The sequence below is a fragment of the Capsicum annuum genome, chromosome 10, assembly GCF_002878395.1.
Source record: "Capsicum annuum cultivar UCD-10X-F1 chromosome 10, UCD10Xv1.1, whole genome shotgun sequence".
NCBI classification, from domain to species: domain Eukaryota; kingdom Viridiplantae; phylum Streptophyta; class Magnoliopsida; order Solanales; family Solanaceae; genus Capsicum; species Capsicum annuum.
In genome coordinates this window covers 78,632,409-78,655,375 of record NC_061120.1, presented here as the reverse complement: position 1 = coordinate 78,655,375, position 22,967 = coordinate 78,632,409, and the positions used below count along the sequence as shown (strand labels likewise).

Genomic DNA, 22,967 nt, shown 5'->3' with positions numbered 1-22,967 from the left:
GAATGGTGCCAAAGTAGGCAAGGAAAGGAGAAAAATATCATAGGAGAAAGGACAAGGACAAAGACAAAAGAGTGCTCACCTTGATTTTGACATAAATAAATCATAACAGAGCAACACCACAAATAAAAAATACCAAAGCCACTTGTAAAACTTCTCTTCCTCTAAAAATAAAAAATAAAATATAAAATTAAGAGTGCTTATCTTTGGTACTATACTGGAACTAGAAAGTGGAACCACAACATTTCCAACTGAAAAATCTTCCATTGCAAATTTACAGCTACACTAACCCTTCCCCTTCTCTGCTACTATGACTGCGAAAACATTTCTTCTCTCCCACTACAGTTATTCTCCTCCCAAATATTCCAACTTCCGTCCAAGCAATTTCAGTTTTCATTCATTCTACTATACTAATGGTATGGGTCGTGGTCCATTTCGATATGGGGAAGGGTTAGTTAAGAGGAATAGTAATAGTAACAGTAATAGTTGGAAGGTGTGGGCTGATGTCAAGTCAAAGCCCTTCAAAATTACTGAATCGTTAAAGATTGATGATCCCATCTCCGATGTTTCATCGAAAAAGAAAGAAGATGATGAAGGAGATAACTTATTGATTGGTCTTCCTTGGTGGGAAGAGTTCCCAAAGCGTTGGATCATTGTGCTTCTTTGTTTCTCTGCTTTTCTTCTTTGCAATATGGATAGAGTAAGCTCTCCCTACTGCTTAATTTCTTCCTTTCATATCATTATTACTCGCTCAGTTTCTTTTTTTTTTCGGTTCTTTGGGATGTGATATTGTTCTGAATAAATACTACTATAAGTTTAAATTTTCATGAACAACTCTTTCTTCAGAATATATTTATTAGTAATTTATTTTATTAAATTAATTTTATTAATTATTCTTTAAAAAATATAAATTTAATTATATGTATTTTATATAGTCATTTAATAATACAATTAGTATTTAAAAATTTTATTTTCTTAGTTTTATAAATGAAATAGTTTAATTGAAATAATTATTTTTAGCAAAAAAAATCAAATAAAACGGAATGTAGGAAGTAGTAATTAATGTTAATTTGAAAAGAAAAGAAAATTTGATCAAAGATAAATTGTAAAATTATCTTTAATTTTATAAGTATGAGTAGTTTATTAAAGAAAGTGTTTTAAGTGAAAAAGCAACAGAACGGAGGGAGTACAAAGTTGATGTTCGAGTGGGTCCAGACTCTAGAGTTCACACTAAAAGCACCTGTAAAGTTCTAGAACAAACGAAGAGGTGCTACTGTACTATTAGTTGTTGTCCAGTCGTAGATAGAGATGTGAAAGGTATTTTTTTAGTTAGTAACTTTAAACAGATTGTGTTGTGTAGGTAAACATGAGTATTGCCATACTTCCCATGGCATCCGAATTTCATTGGAGTCCTACCACTGTTGGTTTAATACAATCTTCATTTTTCTGGGGTTATCTTCTCACTCAGGTAAGAATTCAACCTTTACTCATTGTTACTGATATTTTCCCTATTTATTAGGAGTTTTATCAAAATAAGTTTCTGACATTTTAGAGATAAAAGTTCTTTTTTAGTTCTTGCCTTTAGTATTTTAGATAATCAGGTTTCTTATTTAAGATTATCAGGCAACTCATAATGTTTATAGGCTTGAGGCCTCCTCTGTATTTTCTTTTTCTTCCTTAATAAATATGGTATTTAACCCAGATAGCAGGAGGTATATGGGCAGACACTGTTGGTGGGAAGGCTGTCTTAGGATTTGGAGTAGTGTGGTGGTCTGTTGCTACAGTTCTCACGCCCATTGCCGCAAAGCTTGGATTGCCCTTCTTATTTGTTGTTCGAGCTTTCATGGGAATTGGTGAGGTTGGTTTTGTTCACCTTAACTCATTTCTTTTGTTTTATTGCATTTTGTCTCATTAAATGGAGATCAAGCCTGATATAGTTTTGAGGTTGAATGTGTGGTCTTTTCGTTTGGAATATTCTGCCTTTATAACTCAACTCTTTGTTTCTCGATTAGCTTATTTGACACTGTCACATCCAGGGTGTTGCAATGCCAGCAATGAATAACATTCTCTCTAAATGGGTTCCTATATCAGAAAGAAGTAGATCTCTGGCACTGGTCTATAGTGGAATGTACCTTGGATCTGTGACTGGCCTAGCATTTTCACCATTGCTGATACATAAATTTGGCTGGCCTTCTGTCTTCTTTTCTTTTGGTTCTTTAGGCACTGTATGGTTTGCAGTGTGGCTCAGTAAGGTACATTTTAATCCTTAAATTTATATTATTAGTACGGGAAGAAATTTCGCCAATGATATGTTACCTGTAAACGAAACCTTTAATTAGACGTCTGGACAAACCATGAGGATCATCTAGATTGCGCAATATATTTGTCAAAAGCTCTGTGATGGAGTATATTTATTTCTTTGACCATCATTTGTAAAGCAGACACTCCGTTTGATCATAGACATACTCAAACAACAAACCACATCCCTGCAACTTCTTACCAACTCTCAAACTCAGAATTTCTTGGTAGGCTATTGGTAATGCTGCTTATCCATGTCATAAATTTTTTATGTAGGCATACAGTTCACCCCTGGATGATCCTATGCTACGGCCTGATGAAAAAAACTTTATTCTTAGTAGCAGTGTTTCCAAGGAACCTGTTAAATCAATCCCTTGGAAATTGATTCTATCAAAGCCGCCTGTGTGGGCCTTGATAGTGTCTCACTTCTGTCACAACTGGGGGACATTTATTCTTCTTACCTGGATGCCAACATATTATCACCAGGTAGAATTTTCCACTTCCATTATGTTGCTTCATTTCTTCTTTATACATGATTATGACTTACAATAATTGTTAAAAAATGTGGATTTGGTGTAAAACAAATATTTCTTAGTGTTAAATGAGACAAAAAAATCCCCCTTGAAGTCAAAGCTTCAACGTACCTCAATCTGAAGCTTTTTTAGCCTCCTCGAATTGCCTTACCCTTCCTTGAAATTGATTAATATGCTCAACCATGGAGTAGTTCTCTAACATCTGATGACATTACCCAGCTAACTCCACGAGTGCATAAAAAGGTGGACCAAATCTGCCATGAAAACCTACAGTGAAGTAGCAAGTGATCCACTGATTCCTTAGCATTCTCACAGAAAATGAGCTGCAAAGAATAAATTCTCTTCTGCAGCCTATCCTGCGTTAAGCAAGCTTCAAGGGCAGCAAGCCAGCCAAAGCAAGGCACTTTTGTTGTTACTTTAGACATCCATGTCAACTTCTAAGAGTTCTTTTTCGTATTCTACAAAAGCTTGCAGCTTGTCATGATATTTCTTAAAAGGAAATGCTCCATATTTACATGCCAGATATCATTGAGAATCTTCCTTGCAATCTAATGTCAAATTCTATATTTTCTTCAAAAAAGAGGCATCTTCTGTCATTTCCCAGTCAAGACTTCTTCTAAATTGGAACCTCCCAATTTCCCTCTTAAGAATCCATGATTTAGACATTAAATCCAATTGGGTAATCACGATACTTATGAAAACCTTGATAAAATCACTTAGCCCATGTTTTTAGAGAAAATCACTCGTAGATCCAAATTTTCCTGAGCTCCAAACCCAACAATGGGGAAATATACCAAAAATCTCGATTCTGCACTTTATACCTGGAGTAGTCATTTAGCCGAATTCCACTGTCTTGTGTGTGTTTGCGCTTGGGCTGCGCAATATTGCAAGCTTGGAAGTTCTCTTTTGCACAATGACTCTCTGCCAGAACGGTTGTGCTCGCACCAAAAAATATATAAAACCCTGCTTTGCCCAGATCTGATTTTTTCTACCCATACCTCAGTCAAACCCATCAGGTCCCAACCAAAACCATCCAAACAAGTCCTAAATGGTCAATATGACTTGTATAAAGTTCCTAAACATGAAATTGAGTGATTTAACAAAAAAGTAGTGTGTCGAGATGTCATAAGGAATAAGACTGTACAATTTTCTATAGAGGGGTAAAGGTATATTGTACTCACAATTTTTTTGTAGTTGATTCTTGTAACTGACAATCAGCATCTGCACTTAGTATTGAAAATGTAAACCATAGAGGTGAATGTGTTTCTGAACTTGTAATGTGTGATATATGTGGTATTCTTTTTTTTTTCATTTTTCTTTTGGTGCTTGTGGGGGTGGGGTTTGATTCAATTGGTATATTTATGCAGTAGATAGAGAGAGGTCTGATGATTGTAAAGTTGTAAACAACAGTATAAAGGCAGAGAAGGATAGTTTTATAGAGTTTGAGACAGTAGGGTCTGAGGGTAGGAATTCCTTTTTACAATTTTATCCATGTACCGATATAAAGAGACACATGGAATGCTCCTACTTACCTGTCACTGTAATATCTTGAATATGATCCGACTCTGGTCCTTCAATAAATCGTCAACTGTGATGCTTAATCTTCATGCCAAATTTAGTGGTTTCTAGTATTAAATTAGAATGTTTTGTACTTAGTTGTGGTAATAATTTTATTGACTTCTACTGTTGAATTAAATATTTTTATGCATTTCTACAACAGGTATTAAAGTTTAATCTTACGGAATCAGGACTTTTTGCCATCTTGCCATGGCTCACAATGGCAATATCTGCAAATATTGGTGGGTGGATTGCAGATTCCCTGGTGAGGAGAGGCATATCGGTGACCGTAGTCAGAAAGGTACTACTCAGTACTCACTTCTATTTATGTTATTGCACTTCCATATAAATCTAGAGATATTTGATATCAAGTTTTCTTTGTTTACTAAAGATCCCTATGGGAACAACTTTTCCTATAAAGAGTCGTGACACTTTAGTTTCTGCATGTTCAACATACGTGATTGCTTGCACACAAACAACAATAATAAAAACAACATGCTAGTGTATTCTTACAAAGTGGGGTTTGGGGAGGGTAAAGTGTACGCAGTCCATACCACTATCTGAGATGAAGTAGAGAGGTTGTTTCCGATAGACTCCCGACTCAGGACAGATAACAGTATAACAAACAAAAAAACATAAAAATAAATAATAAAATGTGATAACACACTGCTAGATAATAAAAGAAACAAGACATCGACAGAGTAACAACATGAAACTATCTATCCGAGATGCTATAAACTATCTATCCGAAATCACAAACATCATCAGAACACTAACAACAAGAAACTACGGGCACAGATACAAACAAAACACCCCTTACTATTACGGATGCACTCTTCCCACTAACCCTCTACCCTAATGCGTGTCCGCCACACCTTCCTATCATGGGTCATGTCCTCCCTAAGCTATAACCATTTCATATCATGCCTAATCACCTCTCTCCAATATTTCTTCGGCCTACCTCTACCCCGCCTAAAAGCATCCATGTAATGACTGCTTGCACACAGAGAAGGTAATTTTGACTCCAATGGTTTATTTTATTTGCATGGCTTCCTTAATTCCTAGTTGTAAAATCCCGCCATATTTACTAGATCCCCATCCTATGCTGAAGTCAATGTATTTTCTCATTACAGGTTTTTTGAAATAGCATTGGTTGTATTCTTAAAGAAAATGCACCTATCTATAATATCTATCTATAATATTAAGAACACCTTTTATGAATTCATTTTGTCATTGTTGCAGGTTATGCAAACAATAGGGTTTCTTGGACCTGCTTTCTTTTTAACCCAGTTGAGCCATGTTAACTCTCCTGCAATGGCAGTTCTATGTATGGCATGCAGTCAGGTTTGTCTTGTTATATTGAACAAGAATTTTCAAGTCCTGCATAGCCTTTTAATTGATAGTTTTCAGCTATGAAAATTATGAAGTATCATTCATACAGAATTGTCAAACCGCGCGTGCACTATTTCTCTTACCTTGCTTATGAGTTTAACAATGTGGAATGTACAGTTTCGTGTGAATAGATAGTGTAGGGCCAAGAAGATGGAACTACTGAAGAAGTTGAATTAATAATAAGGATAAAACATAAATACCCCCAAACTCCGAACTTGTCGTCACAACTTACTTTGAGATAAACATCATGTACTCCCCACGAACTTTGACCAAAGTTGGTATGACACACTCCAACTTTACAAAAGTCCTATTACCTCTGAAATCAATTTTAGCATATTCTTGTCACCCTTTTGTGCTGATATAACACCTTTATTCTATAAAATAGGGCCCATGTCAAAAGTGTCAGGTCAGCTAAAAAGGCTGACAAAAGGTAACACGTTAATTAAAAAGGATGACAAAAATACGCTAAAATTTAGTTTAGGGGTAATAGGACCCCCGTGAAGTTCGAGTGTGTCGTAACAAATTTGGTCATAGTTTAGGAGATACTAGATATTTTACTCACTTACTTTAGCACTTTAACTTTATAGGCAATTATTTACCCCCTAAACAACTTTCGCGTGAATTATATTTCCCTCCATCACCTCTTTCTCTTCTCCTTCCTCTATTTCTTTTTTTCCCCACTCTTAACCATCAACAATCTCCAATCAAATACATGTCAAAATATTTTCTTGTGGATTTCTACAATAATATTATCTTCATACACAAAAATCTTTAAGAAAACTCAATTAATTTTTCTCTATAGCTAAATTAACTTCATAATTGTCAAATTCTAGTTTTGATTGAACAAATTGAAAATACCCATATAAAAATACTATAAATTCATATTTGAATTGAATCGGACAAGAAAATCGGAAGTAAGGAAGAAGAAAATTGCAAGAAAAATGAAGGGGGTCGGGTGGGGTGGGGTTGAAGAAGAAAGGATTTGGGGGTGCTACAGGGTTGTAGATTAATACCTCACATTACCATTTTTTCTAATTTCAATTCAATACTCCATACGCAATTCTTTCTTGTTAGAATAGTAATAGAAATAGCATATAGAATTCTACTTGGAAAGGGATTGTAATGTAGTGTCCTATTAGGATTAGAATTGGAATGTAGTGTCTATAAATAGGGTCTCAATATATTAATTTAGAGACAACAATTTCAATAATATTTTCTCCATTAATTCTAACATGGTATCAGAGCAAGGTTCGTGAGGAAAATATCGTTCCAATGTCACTGCCTGGTGGCAGAAGCTGCTGTCCAAACAAATATATTTTACGGCGATGCATTTCAAAACAAACTAACACCGCCATCATGATCGGAATTTCTCGGCGAGTAAACCCCAGTCAGACTAACCGACAGTAGGCCTCTCACGTGCCCTTACGCCAGCAAAAAATACCGGCGAGCGCGTCAACCCACGCACCGGCGCGTGCAGTATTTTCCGGCGACTTTTTCACCAGTTTCTTTTTTCCAGTAGCCTCACTTCTTTATTCCAAGGCTACTCATATGATTATTTTCTGATTTTGAGCAACTCCCGGACATCAGATCTTATATTCGATGAGTTTTCTTTTCTCGGGCCAAATTCCGATTGCATTTCTTTTTCATGATAAAATCTGAATCTTATTGAGGAGGTCAGAAACTCAGATGTCACAGTTTATTAAGAATCGAAGAGAGGAAGGTCGATTTGGAAGGTCTCGACCTAGGTGTAGTTATTGTAAAAGATTTAGACATACTCGTGGCGTATACTATTCTCGACCTGAGTGTATTTATTGTAATAGGGTTGGATATACTCGTGGAATATGATATTCTTTACACGGTCGACCACCTAAAAGTGCTCATATTGCTTAGTCTAACACCACATGTGATCAACGGGTGTACTTATCTGGCAAGGAATATAATGAGTATCTTCAGTATCAAGCCAGTAAGCATATATTTCAACCAATAGCCTTAACTGCACAATCTCCCACCTTTAGATCATGGGTTGTGGATTCAGGTGTTTCTGATCATATTTCTAGTGATAAATCATTTATGTCTAATATTGTTTATTCACAATCTCTTCCTGCTATTACTTTAGCTAATGGAATTCGAACAGAGCCAAAAGGATTTGGACAAGCCAAATCTCTATGTTGTGTCACTCTAGACTCTGTTCTTTATGTCCCTGGTTGTCCTTTTAATCTTGCATCTGTTAGTCATTTGACACATTCCCTTGATTGTAGTATATCTTTTTTTATGATTCTTTTCTAATGCAGGACTGCAAAATGGGACCGACAATTGGCATAGAACATGCATCACAAGGCCTTTACCATCTTACCTCTTCAAATTCCTTCACAGCACGCTCTACTACAGATCTTCCCAACCTTATTCACAAACGTTTAGGACATCCTAGTCTATCCAAGCTATAAAAAATGGCGCCTAGTTTGTCTAGTCTATCCACATTAGATTTTGAGTCGTGTCAACTTGGGAAACACACCCGTGCTACATTTTCACGTAGTATTGAGAGTCGCTCAGAGTTTATTTTTTCATTAGTTCATTCCGATATTTGCGGTCCTAGTAGAGTCAATTCACCTTTAGGATTTCGTTACTTTGTTACTTTCATCGATGATTTTTCAAGATGTACTTGGGTTTACTTAATGAAAGATCATTTCGAGTTATTCTTTATATTCAAAAGCTTTTGTGCTGAAATACAAAATTAATTTGGTATTTCTATTCGTGTTTTTCGGAGTGATAATGCCTTAAAATACTTATCGTCCCAGTTTCAGGAATTCATGACTCATCAAGGAATCATTCACCAAATATCATGTCCATACATACCTCAGCAGAACGGTATAGCAGAAATAAAAAATAGGCATCTCACTGAGACTGCTCGTACTCGATTCCACTACATTTTTGGGGCGATGCGGTTCTAGCATCTTGCTATCTCATTAACAGAATACCATCATCTTCGATCTAGAATAAGGTTTCCCATTCCATACTATTTCATCAGTCACATATCTACTCTATCCCCCTCATGTTTTTAGCAGCACATGTTTTTTTCATAACTTAGCCCCAGGAAAAGATAAATTAGCCCCTCGTGCTCTCAAATGTGTCTTTCTTGGTTAGTCTCGAGTTCAAAAAGGGTATCAATATTATTCACCTGATCTGGGTTGCTACCTTATGTCCATTGATGTCACATTCTTTGAATCTCAACCTTATTATACATCTTCTGATCATCTTAATAAATCTGAGGTTTTACCCATACCTTCAGTCTTACATACACTAATCTTTGAGGAATCTATGGTTACTTTTCTATCTCCAGCTACAGTGCCACCACTTTTGACTTATCACCGCCGCCCACGTCCAGTATTAGTCCCAGATGATTCATGTCCTGCGCCTAACTCTTCCCCTACTGCGGACCTGCCTCTTCCTAGTCATTCAGTTACACTTCAAAAAGGTATAATATCCACTCGTAATGCTAACCCACATTATACTTTCTTGAGTTATCATCATTTGTCATCACCCCATTATGCTTTTGTATCATCTTTGTCCTTTATTTTCATTCCTAAGACTATAAGTGAAGCACTTTCCCATTCAGGATGGAAACAGGCTGTGATTGATGAGATGTCTATTTTACATACGAGTGGTACTTGGGAGCTTATTTCCCTTCCAGTTGGTAAATCTACTGTTGGTTGTTGTTGGGTTTATACAGTCAAAGTTGGTCTAGATGGTCAGGTTGATCGGCTGAAGGCTCGCCTTGTTGCCAAAGGATATACATAGATATTTGGGCTTGATTATAGTGCCACTTTCTCTCTCGTGGCTAAAATAGCATTAGTTCATCTTTTTCTCTCTATGGCTGTCATTTGTCATTGGCCTCTTTATTAGTTGGATATTAAGAATGTATTTCTGCATGGTTATCTTGAGGAAGAAGTTTATATGGAGCAACCACCTAATTTTGTTGCTCAGGGGGAGTCTAGTAGCCTTGTATATCGATTGCGCAAGTCACTCTATGGTTTGAAACAATCTTCTCGAGCTTGGTTTGGAAATTTTAAAACAGTTATTCAAGAGTTTGACATGATTCATAGTGGAGCTGATCATTTAGTGTTTTATCGCCATTCTGAACCAAATCTGTGTATTTATTTGGTGGTTTATGTTGACGATATTGTTATCATTGGCAATGATCTAGATGGTATCACTAACTTGAAACAACATCTCTTTCAGTATTTCCAGACTAAAGACCTTGGCAGATTCAAATACTTTCTAGGTATTGAGGTTGCTCAGTCCAGCTCAGGTATTGTTATTTCTCAACGCAAGTATGCTTTAGACATTTTTGAGGAAACAAAAATGATGGGATGTTGACCCATTGATACTCCTATGGATCCAAATGCTAAACTTTTGCCAGGACAGGGGGAGCCACTCAGTGATCCTGGAAGGCATAGGCGATTGGTTGGAAATTTGAATTATCTCACAGTGACTAGACCTGACATCTCTTTTCCTGTGAGTGTTGTAAGTCAATTTATGACTTCCCCTTATGATAGTCATTGGGATGTAATTGTTTGGATTTTGCGATATATAAATTCATCTCCAAGTAAAGGACTACTTTTCGAAGATCGGGGTCATGAGCATATCATTGGATATATAGATGCTGATTGGGCAGGATCACCCTCTGATAGACGTCCTACATATGGATACTGTGTTTTATTAGGAGGTAATTTGGTGTCCTGGAAGAGTGAGAAACAGTGTCTGGTTGCTCGATCTAGAGTCGAGGCAGAATATCGAGCAATGGCTATAGCAACTTGCGAGCTGGTTTGGATCAAGCAATTGCTGAGAGAATTAAAATTTGGAGAAACTGGTAAGATGGAACTTGTACGTGATAATCAGGCAGCCCTTTATATTACATCTAATCCAGTGATCCATGAGAGGACCAAGCACATAGAGATTGATTGTTACTTTGTTAGAGAAAAGATACTGTCGAGAGATATTGTTACAAAATTTATGAAAAGTGATCAACTTGCAGATATCTTCACCAAGTCCCTCATCAGTCCTCGTATTAATTACATTTGTAACAAGCTTGGTACATATGATTTGTATGCACCAGCTTAAAGGGGAGTGTTAGAATATGAATTGGAATAACATATAGAATTTTACTTGGAAAGGGATTGTAATGTAGTTTCCTATTAGGAATAGAATTGGAATGTAGTATCTATAAATAGGGTCTCAATGTAATAATTTAGATACAAAAATTTTAATAATATTTTCTCCATTAATTCTCACATTTCTACTGTATTTTCTAGTTTTTTTTTTTCTCAAAAAACAACACAGGAGGGGAGGGGGGAGTTGTAGATTATTGGGGGGGGGGGAGGGGAGGGGTTTGAGATAAAAGTATAAGTATATATATATATATATATATATATATATATATATATATATTCTTTACCAACCATACCCCCTTGTAATTGCCCACCCCTGCCTCTTCTTCTCACCTGCAACAGCCCACCCGCCCTCACATAATATCATATATATATATATATATGTATATATATATATTTGAATTGAAACTTCTAAATATTACTAAGATCACTCTAGAAGTACAGGTGTGGCTACAAAGACCTTTTGAGGAGGATGAAATTTTGGTGTGTTTAAATCTATGTGCAAAAGAGAAAGCTCCTGGATCGGATAGCTACCCAATGGTGTTTTTTTTAGACTTTCTGAAATGTGTTGAAGGAGGATTTGATCAGAACTATTCAGTTTTTTCACTTCAATCAAGCCTTTGAAAAGAGCTTTAATGCAACTTTTATTGCATTAATTCCAAAAAGCTAGGAGCCTCAAACTTGAAAGATTTCAGACCAATTAGTCTAGTTGATGGTGTCTATAAGATAATTGCTTGATTATTGTTTAAAAGACTAAAAAAAACGATAGATAAATTAATCAGCAAACATCAAATGACCTTTGTGAAGGGGAGGCAAAGCATGGATGCAACACTTATAGTTAATAAGTGTATTGATACAAAAATGAAGAATGGAGATTCGAGACTAATGTGTAAGTTGTGTAAAGAATGGATCTTAAGCCTAACTCAACTTCAAAAGCTAATACTTGAGGGGAGGATTGCCCAAGTCACCAACTACCCATCCCTTTTTCGATTTGGGATAGGTCCCAAAATCAGTGAACAAAGATTTGGGATGGGTCTGGCTCTGATACTATGTAAAGAATGGATCTTGGGCCTAAATCAACCTCAAAAGCTAGCTCATGGGGGAAGGATTGCCCAAGTCTATATAAGGAAACCAATTACTCATTCCTTTTCTGATATGGGATACTTAACAAGTTGGATATTCAAAGAGCTTATGATTATGTAAATTGGTTATTCCTTTTTAACACTCTTAGACAAATAGGATTTGAATGCAGATGGTTAAAGTGGATTGAGGCTTGCATTAAAAATATCAAGTTTTCTGTTCTAGTTAATGGAGAACTTATGGGTTTTTTTGAGTCAAAAAGGGGATTAAGACTGGGGGATCCTCTTTCCCCTTTCTTGTTCATTTTGGCAATGAAAGGTTTCGACTATATAATGAAGATTGCAGCTCAAAATAGATGGATCACAGGCTTTCAAGTGGGAGGGAGTGGGAGAGAAGCAAGACTAGTGTGTCATATGCTGTATGCGGATGATACTATCATCTTCTGTGAGCCTGTAGCAGAACAAATTAGTTATATCAGGGCAATTTTGGTTTATTTTGAGACAGTCTCTGGATTGAGAGTTAATTGAGGAAAAAATAGCCTTTTCCCTGTTAACGAAGTTCCTCAAATTCAGCAATTGGCAAGCATACTGGGATGCAATATTGAGTTATTGCCCACCACTTACCTGGGCATGACCCTAGGCAACAACCACAAGTCTCTAGATATTTGGGATAATATCTTGGTGAAGACTGAAAAAAACTATCAAGATGGAAGGCTTAGTATCTCTCTCTGGGAGGAAGATTGATTCTCATCAACCCTATTCTTGACTCATTACCAACTTATGTGATGTCTTTATTTCCAATCCCAGTTAAAGTGGTTGAAAACTAGACAAGTTAAGGAGAAAGTTTTTATGGCAAGGCAATAAGGAAGAAAAAGGTTATAGTCTAGTGAACTGAAAAACTGTGCTTCTTGGCAAAGAAAGAGGGGAGTTGGGTATTAGAAATTTGAGTCTTCATAATGAAAGTCTATTAATGAAGTGGTTGTGGAGATACAATAAGGTGGGAGAAGCTCTTTGGAAGGAGGCAATTATAGCAAAATATAGAGAGATGAGTCCTTGGTGTACAAAGAGCACTAATGAACAAATATGGTGTAGGAGTTTAGAGAACAATTAGAAATCTATGGCCTAAAATAAAAGAAAACTTGTTCATCAAGGTGGGAAGTGAAAATAAAACCAAATTTTAGAATGATGTCTGGATAGACCAATCCCCTCTCAGGGAACTCTTTCCAGATTTGTTCCAAATCTGTGACAATCCTGATGCTAATGTAGGTAATTGTTGATCAGAACAGGGCTAGGACATCTCTTTTAGAAGACCCCTTAATGATCTGGAGATAGCGATGCGCCAGAGCTACTAGGGAACTAGGGAGCATCAACATAGATACCTATATCAGGGACAAAATTCAATGAAAGCACAGTAAAAATGGTCTTTTTTCAGTCAACAGTGCATACAAGGGACGATTGCAGGTTATGGATGGATGCCCTAAATAGTACTAGAACTATTTCTGAAAAGGGGATATACCTACAAAAGCAAAATGCTTCACTTGGCTAGTAATAAAGAAGGCTTGCTTAACTCAGGAAGTACTTCAAAAAAAAAAGGTAGATAATGATTCCCAAGTGTTTTTTGTACAATCTAATAGGGGAAACAAACAACTATCTATTTCTGCACTATAAGTTCACTGTTTAACTCTTAAATTTATCTCTCAACATGACAACTTTGAACTAGATAATGCCAGAACATACTGCAGAAGCATTGAGTTGCTGGATCAGGAGAGGAGGTAGCAAGGGTAAAAAAAAATAGCGGAGGTTAATACCAGCATGTATATGGTGGTCAGTTTGGATGGAAAGAAATGGAGATGTTTTGAAGATAAATCAAATTTCATTCACAAGGTTGAATGGAATTGCTTAGTATCTTTACTTTTTGGTTGTAAACAACTTTGTATAAAAGAAGTAGATCAGATTGTAGAATTAATAGGAAATTTGTAACTGACATTTTTTGGAGGTGGCCAACATACCCTTAATGCTGAGTAATACAACTTTACCAGTTTCAATATATATATATAGAGAGAGAGAGAGAGAGAGAATTGTTTTTAATTTCCTTTTTCTTTGTGTGGCTTGCGTGGCTCCGACGTAGCATTGACATGGCGTTGATGTGTAGGCGCGTATAATACACTCTTCGTTGTGAGAGTGATATTATATCTTTAGGGTGGTATTTAATTCACACGAAAGTTGTTTAGGGTGTAAATAAATGCCTATAAAGTTAAAATGCTAAATTAAGTTGTGACGACAAGTTCATGGGGTTATTTATGCTTTTTTCCTTAATAATATTGCTTTTGTTCAGACATCCATCAAATTAGTTCATTGTTGATGGCATGTAATCTCTTCTTGCTTCAGCTAATATGGTGCTGCCTTTGAGATATTCTTCGTTCTTGAAACAGGGAAGTGATGCCTTTTCACAATCTGGTTTGTATTCAAACCATCAGGACATTGCTCCACGGTATTCAGTGAGTATTACTTTACCGTCTTTTCGCCTATTTGTGTTGGTGTTTCTGGGAAAAAAATTTACAATGCTCTCAAGTCTTCAATTAATTAAAAGTGACAAATGAGTTTCACAATATTATTAAGTTAAAAAGATAAAATCTCTCAAACAACTGAAGATACTTGTTTGTCACCTGCATTAGTTGTCTCACCAACTATTCAATTATCCAATAGCTTTGCATATTTGTCGAACAACTTTGCACAGTTGTTGAACAACTTTAATAGTTGTTGGAACAACTTCTATAATTATTGAAACAACTTTTATAGTTGTTGGAGAAAAAATGCTAACATAAAAAACTAAAAAAAATTGTCATTTTTATGTGATTTTTAAAATTTGAAGAATCTTCACTTAATTGACAAACTTATTTGTTACTTTTAATTGTGGTGTTTCTTAGTGTATAATGAGCTTCAAATAATATCTTTGAGTAACCATTGTGAATTACCTTGTGTTCTCAAGACGGAAATTGTTTATGATGTATTATTGCTGCATGTTAATATAAATTAGTATTCTTGCCCTTGCCATACACGAAATATTAAAGAATATTGATCAAAGGAAATTATAGTTTGACTCGTCGAAGGTATAAGATTATATTTATTTAATAATATCTCAAAACATTATCTCATTGTTAGATTTGCCATCCAAATCTATCAAATAGTAATATGTAGAATTGATTTGATGTCTTTACCCACCTTTAACACACATATACATACTTTGATTGATTTGGTATAAATGTTAAATATGAGTAAAAAAATCTCTAATTGTGTTATCTCCTCCCTCTTTCAAGCTTTTACCGTATTATTCATAATTGGAAGATTTATCATCCAATTTTTTTCAAAGAAATTCCATTTTTAGTTTCTAATTAATTATCTTAATTTTTTTTAAATAATAATTTATTTTTTATTTTTAATTAATCACACAATTCTTAAATTTCTCTTTTTTTATATTTCAATTCTTCTTTCTTTTTCCTATAATAATATTTTCGCACATTGTAATAAAGAGAATATTCAATAATATCTCAAAATAAATTATTCAATATAATATAAACCTTTGCTTATTCTTATATTCCCTTCTTTTCCTCTTTATAACAAAATATGATTTTTAATGGAATGTTTATTCTTTTCTCAATACATACTTTTTAAAAAAATTCTACTTCAATCAAATCTTAGTAGCTTAGTTGGTTACTTACTTGAACTTCCACCTTGTTGGTGAAGGTTCGATTCCCCACATTATAATCTCCTCCCATATTCCCTTCCCCTACCCCCAATTTTTTTTTTTTAAAAAAAGTATTTCATATATTTAGTTTTTAGCCTGCATTATTTCTTCTTGTCATATTTGTACATATTTTATGCAGTTTATTTTCATATTTAGAATTAATTAAAATAATTTTATCGCTTTAGTGTTTAACTTTTTTTATAATGCAAATGATGTCATAATCTAGGTTAAATTGTAATTTTTAAATTATTTACTGAATAATATTTTATAATAAATTTATTACAAAACATTGACTTATGCTTTTAATAATACGTATTTGAGTAGTTAAAATTTACTTTTCTTTTACTTTATCTAAATATTTTTTACTCTTGGAATAAAATTCTCTTTTTTTATAATATTGATCGTTGTTTAATCTTATAAATAATATATGTAAGTGTTATTTATCTATGCTATTTTTATAAATTAATTCAAAATATGAAAACCCTCACACTATCTTTATTTTTATTTTTATTTCATTACTCAATTTTAGATTTTATTTAAGCTATTAAGATTTTCGTTAAATGATCTTATAATCTTTGTCTACATTCAGGCTTTTCTTATAAGAAATTAAAATCTTCCCTATCAAATTTAAATGAGTCCTTTTCACATTAAAATGGAATAGTAAGTTTAGATATTTGTTAAAAATAAAAAGTAGAAAAAATTCTATGAAGAAAGAAAAAGTAAAATGTTGCGGCTTATTATTTTAAAATAAAAAGATAAGAAAGTATAATCCCAACAACAACAACAATAACATACTCAGTGTATTCCTACCTAGTGGGTTCTGGGGAGGGTAGAGTGTATGCAAACTGTACCACTATTTCAGGTGAAGTATAGAGGCTATTTCCGTTAGACCCCCGGCTTAGAACTAAATAACAATATAACAAACACAAAACATAAATGCTTATAAATTTGTACAGTATGCAAAATAAACTGTCAAAGCTAACTACAAGATAATACTAGAGTCAGAAACTAATACTAAAAACTATATATCTGAAACCATAGACATCACTCAACATCACGAACAAGAAACTTCAAACACAAATAAAGAACGCTCCCCTACTTTTACCGATGCACTCTCACCCTCTAACCTTCTACCCTAATCCGTATCCTCCACACCTTCCTATCAAGGGTCATATCCTCCATAAGTTGCAACTGCTCCATATCATGTCTAATCACTTTTTTTCAATATTTCTTTGGTCTACCTCTACCCGCGCCTAAAATTATCCATAGTTAGTGTCTCACACCTCTGCACTGGAGCATCATAACCCTTCTTCATCACATTTTCGAACCAACGGAACATCGCTTTTTGCATTTTGTCCTCCACCGAATCCACTCCCAGTTTTTCCCGAATAATCTCATTCCTCACCTTATTTTTTCCAGTGTTACCACATATCTATCACAACATCCTCATCTCCGTCACCTTTAATTTTTGGGTGTGGGAGTTCTTAACTGGCCAACACTCCGCTCCATACAAATTAGTCGGTCGGACACCACTCTGTAGAATTACCTTTAAGCTTCAGGGGTACCTTCTTATCACATAAAACTCCCAAACTGAGCCTCTATTTCAACTACCTTGCCCCAATACGATGTGTGACATCCTCGTTAATCTCACCACTGCCCTGAATCATAGACCCCAGATACTTGAAATTCTGCCTCTTTTGAATGGCCTAAGAGTCCAGCTTCACAACCACGTCAGCCTCCTGCGACACATCGCTAAACTTGTACTCCAAGTACTCCATCTTGGTCCTGCTCAACCGAAATCCTTAGATTCAAGGGTCTATCTCCAAATCTCCAACTTATAATTAACTCCTTCCCGAGTCTCGTCAATCAATACCATATCATTAGAAAATAACATACACCAAGGCACCCCTTTGAATATGTCACATCAAAACATCTATCACCAAGGCATATAAAAAAAGGGCTAAGAGTCGATCCCTAGTGCAACCCTATCAAAATCGAAAAGTGCCCCGAATCTCCAACTACCGTCCTCACACGAGTCATCGCTATCATACATGTCCTGAATCGACCTAATGTACGCCACGAGCACACTTCTAGCCTCCAAGCACCTCCACAGAATCTCATTGGGAACTCTGTCATATGCCTTCTTAAGATCAATAAACACCATGTGCAAGTCCTTCTCCCTCTCCCAAAACTGCTTCACTAATCTCCTCACAAGGTGAATGGCCTTAATAGTCGAGCGACCTGACATGAAACTGAACTGATTCTCAGAGATAGTCACGAACCATTTCAGTCTCAACTCTACCACCCTTTCCCAAACCTTCATAGTATGACTCAACAACTTAATACCTCTATAGTTGTTGCAACTCTAGAATATATCCATTGTTCTTATATAATGGAATCATCATACTCCACCTCCAGCTTTAGGCATCTTCGCTGCCCTCTTCAGTGCTCTTCCAAAAATCCACTGGGATCTCATCTGGCCCCGTCGTCCTACCCCGACGCATCCTGCAAATAGCCCTCCTGACCTCCTCAACCTTAATATGCCTACAATAACCATAATCGCGACACTCCTCAGACTTTTCCAAGTCCCCTAACACGAAATCATTGTCCCCCTTATCATTCAAAAGTTTATGAAAATAGGACTGCTACCTCTTCCTAATGAGGGTATCCTCAATGCACTTCACTTGGTCAAAGTTACGAGCCCTCCGCTCCCTTTTCTTCTTCAACCCATTTTGCTCCACATTACGATTACAAAATCAAAAACCTCAGCTACAGCAAAGCAAAAATTGCAACATAAAATGGATATAGACCAAAACAATTAAGTAAATTGCAGTGACAATGTGGTACCATTAGCATAGACATTAATATTTTTCAACCCCAAACAGCCTTTTTATGCAGCCCAATTTCAAGGAGTCATTGAGTATCTTTCAAAATCGACGGAAATGACATTCCATTCCTCGATTCCATTACCGGAGGTGAATTATCATCTAGAGAAACACAACCCTATAAAGGCGACGAATGATTCTTGTTAGGTGAGAAATTGGAAAGTAGAAAATTCTTAGCACTTTCCAAAAACGGATTTTTGGAGCTTTGAGTTATGACAATTTGTGTTTTAACTTTTAGTAGTGTTGAAGGCAAGAATTTTATCTTCTAGGCTTTGTGTCATGATTCACGATATGATTTTGCAGTCATAGATACCAAAGTTTGTAGCTATAAGAGTTCTAAATTCTTTTTTGGAAATTTATATGGCATTGCGGGTTATGTTTGAATTATATATGGCATTGCGGGTTATGTTTGAATTATATATGGCATTGTGGAAATTCAAAGTTTTGAGCTTGCCATTAATGGCGGATCTTGAGCAAAAATAGAGAAAATCGGAGAAATGGGTTGAAAATTATATATGGCATTGTGGGTTATGTTGGAATTTATATATGACATTGTGGAAATTCAGAGTTTTGAGCTCGCCATTAATGGCGAATTTTGAGCAAAAAGAGAGAAAATCGGAATTCTTGAATTTTTTTAAGTTTTTTTAATCGGAGTTCCTCATCTTCCTCATTCAAGAATTTATTAATCGGAGAAATCTTCTTGTTTCCCTAGTTCAAGTGTTTCTTGTTTTCAGTAATAACATTTTTTAAATTATCAAAAAACACCATTAATGAGTCTTCACCATTAATGAGTTCAAGAAAGATGAGAAAATGAAATTGGAGATGAGGAAGATGAGGAACTCCATTAATGAGTTCTTATATTTTTGTTCTAAAAAAGAGAAGAAGAAGACACGAGAAAATGAATAAGAAAAAGTAATAATTAAAATTATTTGTATAAAAATATTAAAAATAATCTTTTAATAAAAAAATTCGTTCTCACTCTCTTTAAAGAGAGTGAAACACACTCTCTTGCCATATCAGCGTTCAGGAGGTAATAATTCCACTTTAAAATAGTTCAGTTTAAGTATGTAGTTGGGATTTGGGGTAAAGATTGGGGGCGCTTTTGACCATTTTCTCTATATAGTAATAAATTTAGTTTAATAAAAATATCAATCAAATTTTTTTTCTATAAAAATAGTCTTCACTAGGTAACCTAATCTATTAAGAAATTAGTATTTTTTTTTAATATAATCCATAAAGAAAATTGGGTTAGGCACATATAAAAAGGGTCAAGATATGAGTATAAATTATATTCTCTTAAATTAAGATTAAGAACTAATTAAAGTTGTCACATCATTTTTTCGGTGGGATTATTGTAAAATTCGGTCATAGTGACTTTTGTGATAACCAGAATAAAGTAAAATAACTTTTATGTAATGAATGATAGAAAAGTGACTTTTGTTTAATAGACGCAAAACTAAGCGATCATGGATGAAATTTACTCATTAAAAAGGGGAAGTTACAATTTTACAATTCAAGAATATGAGTTTCGTGATTGTATATAATTATATAGAATAACTGCTATATATAACTGCTCCACCAAAAAAAAAAAGTAGTAGTTGCAATTAAAAAGAAATAGTTGCTACAAAAGAGGAGTTAAAAAACTTGACTTAATTTGGAGAAATTAGACTGGGATTTTGATTTTAAATAGGCAGTTAATCTTTTTTACAAAGTTATTTTAATTTTTAATACTATATAATACTTTTTGTGGTGCTGACATGTGCAAGCTTTTACCTTTATTATTCGATATAGATAGATAGTTTATGATATTGTGGTAACATGATTGAGTGAATGATACTTTTGCAGGGAGTACTCCTTGGACTATCCAATACTGCTGGGGTCCTTGCTGGTGTATTTGGAACAGCAGCAACTGGTTACATCTTGCAACATGGTATTTCATCCTTCACATTTTTATCTAAACAGGTGTCTAGTGTATCCTACGATTTGACATTAAAAAATTAAACATCAAAATAAAATAAGATTTTAACTATATATAGTGCATATATATTATATATTACACACAACAAGAATTTATTTCGTTTCTTATCTAAGTCAGAAGTATTATCATTTTTAGGGAGTTATCACATTCATTCGCAGAGCCGAAATCTCACTATGAGAATTTAATATAAAAAAGTAAACGCACAAAGAAGTCGAAATGATTCTAACATATAGGTTATATACTTTAAATAAATTACCTATTTACACTATTTTCCGGTGAAAGGAGTGTTAGTTATGTCCCCTCTAACGTAGTGTACTACTAAAATATTGCTATTACAAATGCAAAACAGAAAAGAAAATAAAAGAAAACTTAAGCCAAGAGATACGGAATGGATCAAAAACAGAGCTAGTGAGGTTAAATTTTTGTTGATCGTAAGACCTTATCCTCTCTGCCTTGCCCCATTCCACTTCATTTATCATCTCTATGTGCAAAGAGTAACTATCTATCTTAAATCTTCAATATTAAATGGAAATTTTGCTAATTCAATTTTTCAAGTTAGGGTCTTCTCATTTTTAGAATAGTATGATAGTGTGTTCTGCCTGTGCTGCAAAATTGAGAGCCCATATTTTAAATTTATTGCGGTAGTGCTATTGGGAATGCCATAATGATAGTTCGACTTCTCTGTCCATTGTACTATAGAACTTCAAGACGTTGCTAACAGTGTCGAGTAAACAGATTAAGGGCTTGTCTGTTTTTAATTTCACCTGATTTCATATGTTTGCTCTTAGTAAAATATATGTTCTTAAATAATTATCGTGGAAGTTTTAGCACTCACTTTGCAACTAATAACCATAAATTAATTCGTTAAGACTGATTATTCTTTAAAATATGGTGTCAATAATCAGTTATTCAGGTGATTATAATATTTTTTAAAACCAGGTCACATAATATATTCATGGTCACATACTCACATACTTAGCTATGCTTTGTGAAAATTAGATTATATTAATTAGAACTATTCTTTTAATAGTGCGGAGAGTCGCTTTCAGCTGATCAAGAGACTAGCAACCACTGTCCTGTAAACATAGTTTGCTAAAGCATTAGCATTGCAATTTAGGAGATACCAAATTGGTCTTAATTGTCTTGAGATCAAATAATGACATCACATTCCTTCAAAAGCAGGTGTCTGTTTAACGAATTATTATTTTATGTTCTCTGGCTCCTCAGGTTCCTGGGATGATGTCTTTAAGGTTTCTGTTGGGCTTTACTTGGTTGGAACTGCCATTTGGAATGCCTTTTCGACTGGTGAGAAGATCATTGATTGAAAGTTTTAACTTCTAAGGGATTTTGGAGGAGACAACAACTTAAACCCTTCACGTTATGCTGGACATGCACTGCAATTACGAAGGCTTGATTGGTTAAGAATTGGCGACGAATAGAGTTTTAGGTCGATTTAGTTAAGAACAGGGGGGGTATTTTTGACCCGTGTACCAGAAGACAATGGAACAATTTTTTGACACTAGGTTGATTTAAACCAGGATACTCCAAGATTTCCACGAAAATACCAGACTATATTGGACTTTGATTGAACGACCAAATGAGGAAGGTTGCATGAATGACATAGCTTGCAAATCTGTCTAAATTTACTAATCAAACGCCGTAGTAATATTTTTTTTTCCTTCTCTGTTATTACAGAAGAGAGGGTTTTGACATCAGTAGGCTGCTTGCTTTGTGATTTTATTATATCATTCCTATTGCTTCGTGATTTTATTATACAATTCCTAACTAATTATTATAAGGTTCTATTATACAAATCTGACACTGTTTGCTCCGTGATTTTATTATATCATTTTTAATTAATTATTATAAGTCATTTATATATTAAAAATTAATAATATTTAATCAAAAAAATAAAATACACTTATGGCATGTCAACTTGAGCTGCTTCAAACATGATTTTATTATATCACCCCTAATTAATTATTATAAATCATTTATGTATTGAAAAATTAATTATATTCAATCTGTGATTTTACTATATCGCTCACAATTAATTTCTATAAGTCATTATGTATTAAAAAAATTAATAATATTTAATAAAAAAAGATAAAATAAATATTTATAAAATGTCTGCTTCAATTGTGATTTTACTATATCACTCCTAATTGATTATTATAAGTCATTTATGAATTAAAAAATTAGTAATATTTAATTTAGAAAAAGTAAAAATAGTCATTTATAACATGTCTGTTTCAGTTGCTTCAACCATAGTTCTACTAAATATCTCCCCTAATTAATTATTTTAAGTCATTTAAGTAATAAAAAATTAATAATATTT

General features: G+C 34.4%; 1 protein-coding gene across 7 annotated transcripts; it reads left to right on the top strand.

The window, feature by feature from the left end:
- Positions 1-75: 75 nt before the first annotated feature.
- LOC107845204 (sodium-dependent phosphate transport protein 1, chloroplastic) lies at positions 76-22,443 on the top strand. Of its 7 annotated transcripts, none has more exons than XM_016689449.2 (10): positions 76-697; positions 1,358-1,465; positions 1,700-1,855; positions 2,034-2,249; positions 2,572-2,781; positions 4,549-4,686; positions 5,628-5,729; positions 14,454-14,519; positions 20,497-20,581; positions 21,857-22,443. In XM_016689449.2, exons 1-10 carry the CDS (start codon positions 308-310, stop codon positions 21,952-21,954), a joined length of 1,569 nt encoding a protein of 522 aa, XP_016544935.1. In that variant the 5' UTR covers positions 76-307; the 3' UTR covers positions 21,955-22,443. The 7 variants fall into 7 exon arrangements, 6 of the variants coding, with proteins under 6 accessions (XP_016544935.1, XP_047253985.1, XP_047253983.1 ...); XR_007045740.1 differs by lacking the exon at positions 21,857-22,443 and adding an exon at positions 10,014-10,083 and having other exon boundaries at positions 137-697; XM_047398029.1 differs by lacking the exon at positions 14,454-14,519 and having other exon boundaries at positions 137-697.
- Positions 22,444-22,967: the final 524 nt, after the last annotated feature.

What these genes read in the sequence shown, in the direction of transcription:
- LOC107845204 (XM_047398027.1), top strand. Translation starts at nt 308, where the DNA reads ATGACTGCGAAAACATTTCTTCTCTCCCACTACAGTTATTCTCCTCCC. An exon ending in TTCTTTGCAATATGGATAGA is followed by an intron (nt 698 to 1,357) that starts GTAAGCTCTCCC and finishes TGTGTTGTGTAG; the next exon opens with GTAAACATGAGTATTGCCAT. An exon ending in CGGTGACCGTAGTCAGAAAG is followed by an intron (nt 4,687 to 5,627) that starts GTACTACTCAGT and finishes TCATTGTTGCAG; the next exon opens with GTTATGCAAACAATAGGGTT.